Here is a 12,267-nt window from a genome sequence, read left to right as displayed (position 1 = left end):
TACTCCAAGTGCAGAGCTCAAGGGACGCCACACAACCCCTTCGGCCTTGCGCCGATGCAAGTGCAGAAGAAGCGGCACTTGGTGCGGCGCTACAAAAAGATACCAACACACGTCTTTTGCGTCTTGTGCTTAGTGATGGGCATACTGAGATCCCTGCCATTGAGCTCTCTACGCTTCATGTATTCCGCACCATTCCTATCCCTGGGGAGAAACTACTTATAAAAGAGAAGGCGGAGGTGAGAAATGGTGCTATTATCATGACGGAGACATGTGTTTTACCTCTCGGTGGCGAAGTGCAGCAGCTCAAAAGGGAGTTTCTTGCCAGGAAGAATAGAGCCGACGTACCCTATCAAACTAGTGCGGGTCTGGAGGCAGCGCCACGCTTTCAACCCCTGCGTTTGGGCAACACTGCGGCAAGTAGTCTCTCCTTCAAGCCAGTGATGTGTGCAGACAGGGGTAGAGGAGGAGAAGGAGTAGGAGGAGGCAGCCGAGGGAGGAGTGGAGGAGGCAGCCGAGGGAGGAGTGGAGGGCGTGGCTATTGCGGCGGGCGAGGCAGTGGCGGCCGCCATCGTCTGCATCACCGGGGAAGGGGCTTTGGTGGTGACCGTGTTGAGCCGTCACAAGATTTTTCATCGCATTAAAAGATCTCATGCGTGGTTATATATATAATTCTTGTTGTATTGTGGCATTTTGCTCATGCATGGAGGTCGTCGCGGTCAGACTACTGCGTTTCCTTTTCATTCTAGGTAGGTACCATGAGTATCTGGATCCATTCTGCAGAAAATGTGGAAGAGAATCGCCTCTATATCGAAAATTTGAGTACCATTATGCTCAAAGATGGCCGCTTCACTTGGAGACCTTTGCCTGGAGTCGAAGGAAGTCGCATGTTCTTTGTGCGAAAAGATTCTAGTTGCCTCAACCCGCATGAAAATCCATACGCCACGTTGCTAGAAAGGGAAACGCTGCCTCAGTTTGAGTGGCCCGCCGCCGCGCCGTTCGCGCGTTGGATAGCGGGAAACAGCGCCCTTTTTCGCGGCAAAAAGGTGCTGGAACTTGGAAGTGGGACTGGTATAGTTGGCTTTACAGCTGCGGCATACGCGGCAAAGGTAGTGCTATCTGATTGCTCCTTAGTATCTATGGCTATGCTGAAACTGAGTATTGAGGAAGGTTGCCTTGGAAACTGCAGCGCAGGACTGCTTCGCTGGGGATCCGATGAGGCTGTTGACGAGCTCAAAAGAGTGATAAATGTGGAAGCCTTTGACATAATTATCGGAAGTGATATTTTCTATTTCAATGCTACTCTCAAAGCGGGGCTAAAGACGGCAAAAAGAGCGCTTCATTCCTCGCGTGCCTCCTCGGAGGGTGTGTTCTTGTGCGCCAGTGTGGCCCGTTCGGAGAGGATGGAAGTTGAGTTGGACGACGTGCCGGCCACCTTCGGTTTTAATTCCCGGGTGCTGATGGAGACAGACGGCTTGAAGTTATACATGTGGACAGTGGAGTGCTGATGCTTTCCTTTGGCATCCAGGGTTTTGTGCCTTCCTATATCATAATTGTAATTTTTTTAGCGACAAAATATCCCGCTCCATCTTTATTTCTTCATTTTCCTTTAATTTTATCGAATGTCTTTATTATTATTATTATTATTATTACTTCGCCGCCAAAGCTGCACAACTTACAAGCTCCCAAAAATAATATACAAAGTCCACCTCCCAAAAAGGGAAAAAATATAGCAAGGATGTCTGAGGAAAGACGGCACGGTGAAGTCTCTAAAGGAATGCGAGCTCTGATCCTTGTCGGGGGATATGGTACCCGGCTGCGGCCGCTTACTCTCACAATGCCAAAACCCCTTGTGCCATTCTGCAATAAGCCGATGATCGTGCACCAAGTGGAAGCACTGCGTGACGCAGGAGTAACCGAGGTGATTCTGGCTGTTGCGTACCGATCCGATGCAATGAAAGAAATCATGGACCACTGGTCGAAGGAACTTGGAGTGTCGTTTGTTTTTTCTCATGAAGAAGAGCCCCTCGGAACGGCTGGACCTTTGGCTCTTGCTCGTGAATTCCTTCTTCAGGATGATCAGCCGTTCTTTGTCCTTAACGCCGATATAACCTGCAGGTTCCCGCTTCGTGAACTTCTTTCATATCACCGGAAACATGGAAGAGAAGGAACTATTGCTGTCACCAAAGTAACGGAGTGGCAGAAGTATGGTGTGGTCGTTTTTGACGAGGCCACTGGAGTTATTGATCAATTCGTGGAAAAGCCGAAAAACTTTGTGGGCGACAAGATCAATGCCGGCATCTATGTTTTCAACAAGAGTATCCTTAACCGAATCAAGGTTGAGAAGACTTCCATTGAGACACAAATATTTCCTCAGATGGCAAGCGCGATGCAACTCTGTGCATTTAATCTCGAGGGTTTTTGGATGGATATTGGAATTCCAAGAGATTATATCGAAGGTATTGCCAAGTACCTTCAGTCGCTCATTGGTACCAAAAGAGAGTCAGAAGAATTGTGCAACACAAGTGGCTCACGAGAAAAGCTCCATTTTAGTGTAAACGGTTGCGTCATGATCCACCCCACCGCGAAAATCGGTGACGGATGTGTTATCGGTCCCTTCGCCACCATCGGTCCTGGCTGCATTATTGGGCCATCGTGTCGTATCGTACGCTCTGCTGTATTGGAAAACACCACCATCGGTGGAGGAACTTTGATTGATTCAAGCATAATTGGTTGGAAGGGAAGAATCGGATCTTGGTGCCACATTGTCAACAATGCGGTTCTTGGAGAGGACGTGGAGGTTAGGAGCGAGTTGTTTCTAAACGGTGTCAATGTGCTCCCAAATAAGACTATTGCTCAGTCCTACCTCGAACCGGAGGTTATCATCTGACGTTGAAGAGTTTTCCAAATAATTTTTTTTTATTTGGGGAAATACATTTTGGTAGAAAACGAGGAGAAAGGGGACTATTTAAACGGTGATGTGTCTTGTTGTTTTTTTTTCTGTGTGAAGGGGTGGAGTTCCGGAGTTACTTATGTGATGTTTCGTTGGTTGGTTACGATTTCAAAATAAAAAAATATGCCTGTATGTATATATGTGTATACACATACGAAGATAAAAGTGTTTTTCCCCCTTCCTCCTATAGAGAAGACCCCGTAGTCGTATAGACAAATACCCGTGAAAGAGACGGGCCTAATGGACGAGGCGGCCACTTTAGCGACCCTACAGAAACGGTGGCGAGACGTTCTGAATGCGTCTCCAGGGGATCGCCAATTCAGTCTGTTACCTGTTTTGCTGGCAAACTTTGAGAATGAGTGCCCCCACAGTGAGGCGATCGCGTTCAAGAATGTCTTTGACGATGGTGTTAAACTTGCCATGGTGCTGTGCAAATGTCTCGCCTCTGTTATTAGCTCAGCGCTGCACAGCTTAAACGAGCGTAAGGATGTCCTTTCTTTGATGAAAAGTGCTAGTTATTCGAGAGTCGTATCAGTGCTGCACATAATGGGAACGCAGAGTTTCTACAACACCTCTGTTGTCCAGACAAGCAGATTCGGCAAGGTGCTTGGCGCGGTCGCAGCGTATCACATTCCCTTATTGCTTGTCCAAGTGCATGGCGTTGCGGTGCGCTCTATGTTGGATTCTGGAGGGGAAAAAATCGATGTATGTCTGCTTTCGGCTGACGTAAAGACAATGAATGCAGTCCGGCACTACATGACGTGTTCTGAACACGCTCCGTCGCTGCTGTCTGATATGCGTCAGAGTATGGTGTTACGTACGGTTATTGGGACGTTTGAAATCACACTCTCAAATCACCTTGACTCCGGTGTGGAGCTGTCAGAAAATCTCTTGACGATTGTGCAGTTGATACTAAAGGATGGAGCAAAATCGGTCCCCCTATGCGAAGACCAAACGGATGTTGCTGAGGATATCATTTTTCAACGGGCACTGCTTGCGGCGCACTCTACTCTGCACTCATTGGAAGAACAGAGTGGGCGTCTGCATAGCCTTGTTAGCTGTATGGAATGTCTGATATGCATTCGAAATGTTTTCGGGTACCCTGAGAATGAAACCATCGACTTTGGTGCTTTACTCTCTACCATCCTCTCCTTACAGGAGCCGATGGCATTGTGCAAGGAGGTTGTAATGAGGCTGTTTAAATGCATTGAGGTTCTCGCCACCGCCATCCGCGGAAATAAAAGTGGGGGAAATCCAACACAAAGTAGGAAAAATGTTGTAGGATTTTTTTCAACTGTTTTGCCATCGCAACTGAGCAAAATTCAACGCCTTGTTGGTTCCGTGGGCGCCGGTGTCTTTCCTGAGTCGTCGCGGGTCAACCCCATCACATGCCGTGAGGCTGTTGAGTGTATAGTCGGATTTTTTGTCTGCGCCTCCACAGCAACAGCGGTGGACGCCTGTGGTGATTCTCTTTTCCGCTTAATTTCAATGGATGGTGTGGATAATGAGTTGACCTTGTTTGTGCTAAATTCTTGTATAGAGAATCTGCTGTCACTTAGGATCCATCAGATAAACCGTGTTTTGGAACTGTTGCAAGCATCTTCACAGCATATGGATATTTCATTACTGGTCGTTAGTCTTGTGAAAGCGCTTAACGAAAGGTCGAAGGCAGACGTAGAAGTGAAAGTAGCAGTATTGGACTTCCTCAGTTTGTATGTGGCGAAGAGTAAGTACACAGCTGACACTTGTTTTCTTCATGATGCACTACAATGGACGCTGTTAGAATTAGCATCGATACATGACTGGAAAGAGCCACTTGTCTTCACTCACATTTCGAGTGCGGCACGGTTGTTTCAGTCGGCCCTGGTATCAAGTTCGTTCGTACTTGTGTTGGATAAGATTGAGGGTCCTCGCCATATCCTAGATATATTGCTACGTGCCCATGCTTCTGGGTGTATAGAGGTAGTGACGGTGTTAAAGAAACTCTTCTTTTCAATGGTACGAATGACAAGCCGTCGTGTTGCTGTCCTCATGGGTGAGTTGGTGGAAAAGAGTGCGCATGACCCGTGGTTGCCGCAGACGACTGTACTCCTGCGCCTATTTGTGTCTGTTTTGCAAAACGAGAAATGCGCTATAGCCGCGATCAAGGGCAACGGTGTCTACCTCTGCCTTTCGCTTCTTCGGGGAGCAAAGCAAAGCACACAGTTCGAGACGGATGTACATCTTATTGGAAGTTCTTTAGCATTAATGTTAAAGTACTTGCGATGGAGTGAAGCGGGAAGTGTGGTTGCTTCTGTGGTTGTGCCGCTGCGAACGCCGTGGATGATACAACTTTTGACTGATATTTGTTGTGGTTACTACGGCTCTTCACGCAATCTGGCTCTTGTTAGTGATTTGGGCGCAAACGCGGTAATACCTGATCGCTCGTGTTGCACGGAAGTAAGACAATTTTTTGTACCGGTTTTTTGCAGGTTCGAGCACCCATTTATTTTTGGTGTTTTTGCGCAGTGGATGTCAGAACTCAAGAGCGAGCCAGGTGGGCTGGCGGCGGAACTAAAGGAGCTTCTGGCTGTTCTTGGAAAGCGATATGGTATGCCAATCAATGACAAGCAGTTCACGTCCTTTGTGACGAAGCAAGGTTTATGCAGCCTCCTTTCGTATGTGGCCGATGTTGCCGGGGAAGAAGTTCTCGGTGTGCTTTTTCCTCCACAAAGGAATTATACACTTGAACATCTTCGCAAGATTCAAGATGCATGGCTACCTGTCACCGTTGAAAAGTATCATAACACGGGGGATGAGTTCCATGACTTTATCGAAATGCTTGAAGACAGTGGCGTGCAAGGAGTGTTACATGCAGGAAGCTCTCGTTTGTCCCCTTCCGAGGGCTACACGGTTGCATTGTGGGTGTTCTGGGACGAATGCGAGGGGAAAGACATCTGCCCGGTATTACCGCTGTGGGAGTTGCGATGGCCTGAAAATGGTAAAACGTCTTTGGTTTCGCTCAGTATTGAAACATTGCGCAGGAGGTCAGCTTTGACGTTCTCGTTAACTGGTGAAGCACCGGAAGTAGTTGCTCTTCCTTTTATCAAACCAGGTGATTGGAAGCATGTGTCAATCAGCTATCAATGTGGGAAGTTGTTTTCTTCGCGTTTTAAGGTATTCTTTGATGGGGTTTGCATATTCACACACGACGTTGCAGCGGGTCCGGCGGCACTTGTCACACCATCCACGACGGCAGCAATCGTGGCTGGAATTCTGTCGGACAATTGTCAGGAGTTGTTCTGTACAGTAGGTGTTCCGCGTGGAAATTCTGCAGAGGGATGTAAACTGCGCCTTCTGTCATTTTATGTGTTTGGTGCGGCATTAGATGATGAGGTGATACTATCCTTGTACTGCGCCTCACCGCAGTCTCTTAAGGGATGTTGTTCAGGAATAAGAGGCGCATTGGAGTCCACACTGTTGAAGTCCGAGATGCTCCGATACATATCAGCCAGTGAGCGCAGTGGAACACTGGGTTCTCTCGTGAACTCGAAGATAATTCGAATTGCTCCATTTCCGGAGGCCTCGTTGCTTTTGTCTTTGTACGCTCGAGCAGTTGTCTTGGTAGATGCGCCCCTACTGCAGTCTCTCGATAACAAAAAATGGGTGCTTCGGAATGGAGTATTGAAGGGGGATCTGTCGCACTTCGAGTTGTATGGAACACACAGTGAGCCTTTAGGTGCAGGGAGTAGTGTACCGACGACTCTGATATCCCACGGAGCACCTCATGAGTGGATGCGCTGGTTCGTTGCCATTACCGATCTTTATTATACTCTGAAAGTTGACAATGATAACACCAATATGCAAATACTGCAGGGGGTGGCCGTCTCTACATTGAAGATCATCGCCACTTGCTTCAGCGCGGTGACAGGGATAGCTGACATTAGACTAACGATGTTTGCTAGTCAGGTGATGTCGCAAGTTATACGCCTCCCAAGAGTATATCTGGGCACCGAAGAGGGAATGAAGGCCTTTCTTTCGATGTGTGTCACCGAAATGCCCGGTAGTGGCAACCTTTTTTTGTTCCATACGGCACCCATGGAGCATGTGTTATTTAATTGGAAGATCGTCTCATGTCTCCCACAGTCGTCGCAGAAGTGTATCTTATTCCACTTTGATGCCCTTCTTCGGCCGAGTAACCCATTCAGAGTGGTAAATGCTCTGCGGCTCCGTTACTGTGACTTCTTTAATGGTTTTTTGTGTGGCCTCGTACGTGAATACCTTCCTGTACATCTGCTTATGTCTGCCATTGATGTTGTGGCACAATACATGCAGTGCCTTTCTGACAACACGGCAGCACTGGGTGATATTCTAGCTTTGTGCGCGTCAACAGTCCCGGTGGAGCAGGATTTCGGTGTGGTTTCTGGTCGACTGGTATCTAAACTGCCTTTAGTTGGGTTTGAGCATATCGTTCTTGTTCGTAACCTCCTTCTGAAAGTTCTGTGCGATGCGTGCACGGTGTCTCTCTCTGGAGATGGAGAGAAGTTTGTCGAGTCACTCTCAAGCGTTGTACCACGATGCTGGTTTCACACAATGACGAATAGGTGGTCGCACCCGGTGTCAGTATCTATGTCGCTGCGCCTCTTTGTCGTATGCTACTTGAGGAAACTTCACTTTAGGCAACGCTTCGGCGACATGATATTACTGCTATGCGATAATTTGCGGCATCACTCTCATCAAGTAGATGTATCATCCGTTTTATTGCACGGTTTCATGGGACATGAGTGGAAAATGCAAGAGTGGCCACAGCATCTAGTGCATCCGTCGTTAGCCATAGACACCAGCGCCGCGGTTCCATCCCTTCTAAGCCTGCTTATGGAGCTCATTGGGAGGAATGCGGTTCTTTTATTGCACCGTGAACCTGTGGTGAACTACGCCGGTGTTACATGTAGCCTGTACTACGCGGCTGTAAAGGCAAGAGCGAAATGCGTTTCTCAGTCTTCGCCATGGCGACGCAGCTGCATTGTTGTTGCTTTTTGCATTCGGCTGCGATCCCCACAACGTATGGCACCAAGAGCAGCGTCTACGGGTTTGTTCTCTGAAAGGGCATTAATTAATGTGGATGATGTTGGAAAGCTTGTCGCTTCTGTCGTGCGGTGGATTGCGGAGAATTACATGCAATATACTGTGTTGTCCAAAACACTGTATCTTTCACAGCAGGTGTGTAACCCAATAGACTTTGTATTCCTGCTATTGTTCATTACGTCAGGGATGGATGGCCCGTTGGAAAACCAGGAGGGCTTGTTTGCGACTTCAGAGGTGTATGATGTGCATGCTTCTACAGGTGATGAAGGTGACGATGAAGAAGAAGAAGAAGAAGAAGTAAAGACTGGAAGCACAGATGATGGTTACGATGCTGTGGCCGTATTGGGTGATGCTGCTGACGCTTTCGAAAATATGGGGCCGCATAACTGCGATGTGGACATCTTGTTGCCCATTGCAAGGAAGCAGCTATACGATGTATGTCGCATCCTCTTCTTTGCACATATCAGGAGGTATGCTTTCACCTTGAAGACCCAAGGCGAGAGGCGGGGAAATAAGATTGAGATGGTGTCAAAACTTGTCTTTGCGCTTCACCGGGCTTTTGCTGTCCTCCCTCATGGCGTAGGGAATACAGCGGAGTCTGCGTACTGTGCGACTGTATGCCGTCTGTGGTTAAAAGCGCTCACAAATATTGTGAATGGCAGCTCACATGGTGAGGCAACTGAGTGTGTGTTGAAGAACATGGTGGCTGTGGCGCAGTATCTAATAAGCAGACTGAAGAGTGGTGCAGCTATACCTCCGGCTGCTGTGATGAATTTCATACGATTCCTGCTTGAAAAATGTTCGGGCATTGAACATACCAAGTTGCTTCAGCATTTAATTTCTGAATGGCTTATTTGCATAATGGCACCGTCATTCTATCAGGAGGGTGAATCCAAGGCGGCTGCTGTAATTGAACTAATGTATGACAGTCGTAACATTATCTTCACTCTTCCGATATCATCAGCCGAATTGTTGGGTTTTGTTGTAATGCGGCTTTTGGATGTTTCTGAGACCTTTCTGTCGGCGGAGTCTGCACTTACTTCAGAAACAGCCGCAAGGTTGGCCGAAGTGTGGCAAACACTCATTTCGGTAAACAAAGGTTCCCCAGCTTTTCAGTCCGTTTTGACCAGAAAAGGGTGTGTTGACCTCCAGGGTGGATTCCATCTGCTTGCGTCGCCAGACTCGGATAGGGTGAAATTCCTCGTCTGGTTGTTTGAACGCCGTGGTGATGTTCAAAGCCGCCTGCGTACAGTGCAGTGTACGTACCACACGGCCGAATGGAACATGCAAAGAAGGAAATACCTCCGGTGGATACGGCATTCTATATCAGAGCACCGCCATGAGCGCTTTAAGTTTCTCAAAGCGTGCCAAGAAATGTGCAGCGCGACACATCTGAACTGGAAACAATTTAACGACACCTCTACTTTTGTGGACCCAGCACTCCTGACGCACAGGAGTGTGTGTGGTGAACCGACACGACAGCAACAAATGTTGCCACAGGGTGGTGGTGTGGCGGGGGAACCGCAGGCTCTGTGTTTGCACCCTAGTGGTGCTATCGGTTACACATGTTTTTGCACATGCGAAGACCTCAACGATTTGGGTGGACACCATATGAGCTTGTACGTACGGTATTCACCACTCGCTTGTCTTCCTATGCGGAGCACTCTCCAGGATACAGTTTCATTGGAGTGTGGCCTCAGAGTCCAAGCTGCGGCAGTTCTCCATCGCATACTCGACCCGGTGCCCTATCATAGCATCCTCTTTGTTGGTAACGTGTACTATCTTGTAGGCAACGAGTGTCTTATCTGTGTTTTACTTGTGACTAATGGCGAAGTCGTGATAATGAATAACAGCGAAGTGACAACAGACGGAGACATCGTTATTGCGCAACGCCGACGGTATACAAAGGTCAAAAGGTCTTCTATGAAATCTACTCTTGTTCATGATGCTATACGACGCATTTTGCCGGTGCGGTTTGGGGAGGCAGTGACAAACACAAAGGCCGCCTTTCGCTACTCACAGTACTTCCGCTTGATGTGTTCCGAGTCATCTCTCCAGAGTTCTCCAACGCGTATCTGGCGATTTTTTCTTGGAAATGTGCAAACTCTACACCAACGGCTTTTCCAACATATGCCCACTGCTTTAGAATTTGAGCTCGAAAACGGTGACAGATACTTCGTTGTGGCACTTGACGACGAACTTTCATTCTCAAAAACCGCGCGAGAAAAACTGCGATCCATCATTTCGAGTGTGGCCCCGCATGTGGAAGTTGAAACAAGTAGTCTCAAGGAATCTCGTTTAGCCGGTTTGACGAAGCGGTGGATTCGGCATGAGATTAGTAACCGGCAGTACTTACTTTGCGTAAACGACGCCGCCGGGAGGACGGTTGCAGACATCAGCCAGTATCCTGTTATGCCGTGGGTGCTTAACGACTACAGAAGTCCAACGATTGATTTGGGAAATGCGGGTATCTACCGCGACTTGGCGAAGCCTGTGGGGGCTCTAAAACCTGTTAAGGCAGCGCAGCTGCGTGCTCGCTACGAAGAATGGCTGGATGCCACACAGCCGCCTTTTCATCATGGCACTCATTACAGCAGTAGTGCCATTGTGATGTATTATCTGATTCGCTTGCAACCTTTTACCCAGTGGTCTAAACGGTACCAAGGAGGGAAACTAGACATTGCAGATCGCCTCTTCCATAGTATTGCAGAGGCCTGGGAGAGCTGCAGTGGAGCTGGTGACGTGAAGGAGTTGATACCTGAGTTCTTTTCGTCATGCGAAATATTCCTGAACAAAAACCAGACAGAACTTGGGACCCGTTGTGACAGCATCAAGTTGGGGGATGTCATTTTGCCTGAATGGTCCAGAGGAAGTGTGGAGAAGTTCCTTCACCTTCATGTGCTTGCTCTGGAGAGCGATGCCGTGAGTGAAAAGTTGCACAATTGGATTGATCTTGTGTTCGGTTGCAAACAGCGCGGACAAGAAGCTGTAGGAGCACTGAATGTGTTTCACCACCTCTCCTACAAACAGGGCGTGGAGCGCGCCATTAGTCAAGCTTCCGACGACGATGCACGCAAGGCAATTGTGGCGTCAGCCGCCAGCTTCGGTCAAACGCCAAAGCAGTTATTCACCGCGTCACATGCGAAAAGGTTGCAGGCAACAGCGGTAGTTTCTAAACAAGAGTACTTCATGGCCAACGTGAAACAACTCTCCCGTAGACGACAGCCTGTCTACTTTCCCTGGGAAAACATCGACAACTCTGCTCCAATAATGTCACTGAGCGTGGTAAACTCCTGTATAGCCGCTTCTACTCAGTACTGTCTGTTCCTGCCAACATCGCCGCTTCAGATGTGTGTCTACAACCAGATCACAAAGGAACTCTTCTGTCACTGTTTTCAAGAACCCACACTGGTGTGTGCTCTACCTGGCGTTGCACGGTATGGACGAGGTGAGCCGACTGCCATATGTACATCCACGAAAGGGGGAATCCTCTGTTTAGGAACGAATAAAGGAGTGGTCTTTGTTTTCAGCCGTGGTTCGGCAACCGGACCCTTCTGTGTGTCAATGCTTCTCCACGTCTCCAATGGGGACGAGCGGAAAGCAGTGAATATGTTAAAGATGTGGAGAAGTGGCCATCTCGCTGTCGTTTGCGGGGAAAATCCTTTCGTCTCTGTTTGGCACGTGTCCCACTCGAATGCAATGTTGTGCTTTTCTATTTGTATTCGCGATATTGTTAGCGAACCTGGCGGCGTACAGAATATAGCACGAGACGAACAGCGAAAACACTACTTTATCGCCACTGAGTACCATCTGCTGCAACTATCAAGTGATGGCACGGTTCTGACGCTAGTAGATGTGAGAAGCAGAATCTCAAAACTGACGCAGAGGTCGGGCAATCCAGGCCCATGCGTTGAGGGCGTGGTCTCACCTATGCGTTCCGTGGAGTATCTTAACTTCGAGAGTCACAGCAACGCCAACATCCTCCTCGCCGGACATGGCAATGGCACTCTGTGCTTCTGGGCCGTCGAAGCCGTCAAAGCCGTGGAATCCGCATCTTTATACACCATTCGGAATTTTTATTCATCAGTGGTTGACACCGATTCGGCCATCACCGCCATCATGTGGGACGGTGAGTGCATTGCTGCCGGTACAGAAAAGGGAGAAGTGCACTCTCTCACTATTCCTATATTCTCAGAAAGTCAAACGGAAGTATGGTAATTTCAAGGGCAACGCCACAATCTGAAAGAGTCATC

General features: G+C 48.4%; 4 protein-coding genes across 4 annotated transcripts; all 4 read left to right on the top strand.

Moving 5' to 3' along the window:
• Nucleotides 1–2: 2 nt before the first annotated feature.
• DQ04_02871030 (hypothetical protein) lies at nt 3–641 on the top strand (the record flags this gene model as incomplete). The annotated part of the gene is made up of 1 exon (XM_009312298.1): nt 3–641. A coding segment is annotated over one exon (639 nt), but the record flags the coding sequence as incomplete, so codon positions are not given.
• A 114-nt stretch (nt 642–755) lies between these two features.
• Nucleotides 756–1,505, top strand: DQ04_02871020 (methyltransferase-like protein 21B; the record flags this gene model as incomplete). The annotated part of the gene is made up of 1 exon (XM_009312297.1): nt 756–1,505. The coding sequence occupies one exon, from the start codon at nt 756–758 to the stop codon at nt 1,503–1,505; it is 750 nt and encodes a 249-aa protein (XP_009310572.1).
• Nucleotides 1,506–1,774: 269 nt separating this feature from the next.
• On the top strand, nt 1,775–2,887 carry DQ04_02871010 (mannose-1-phosphate guanyltransferase; the record flags this gene model as incomplete). Its single annotated transcript, XM_009312296.1, has 1 exon — nt 1,775–2,887. One exon carries the CDS (start codon nt 1,775–1,777, stop codon nt 2,885–2,887), a length of 1,113 nt encoding a protein of 370 aa, XP_009310571.1.
• A 303-nt stretch (nt 2,888–3,190) lies between these two features.
• On the top strand, nt 3,191–12,232 carry DQ04_02871000 (WD repeat and FYVE domain-containing protein 3-like; the record flags this gene model as incomplete). Its single annotated transcript, XM_009312295.1, has 1 exon — nt 3,191–12,232. One exon carries the CDS (start codon nt 3,191–3,193, stop codon nt 12,230–12,232), a length of 9,042 nt encoding a protein of 3,013 aa, XP_009310570.1.
• Nucleotides 12,233–12,267: the final 35 nt, after the last annotated feature.

This window comes from Trypanosoma grayi (genome assembly GCF_000691245.1).
Source record: "Trypanosoma grayi strain ANR4 Tgr_287_V1, whole genome shotgun sequence".
In the NCBI taxonomy this organism is placed as follows: Eukaryota; Euglenozoa; class Kinetoplastea; order Trypanosomatida; family Trypanosomatidae; genus Trypanosoma; species Trypanosoma grayi.
The sequence above is the reverse complement of the archived record's forward strand: the minus strand, read 5'-3'. Positions and strand labels throughout refer to the sequence as shown.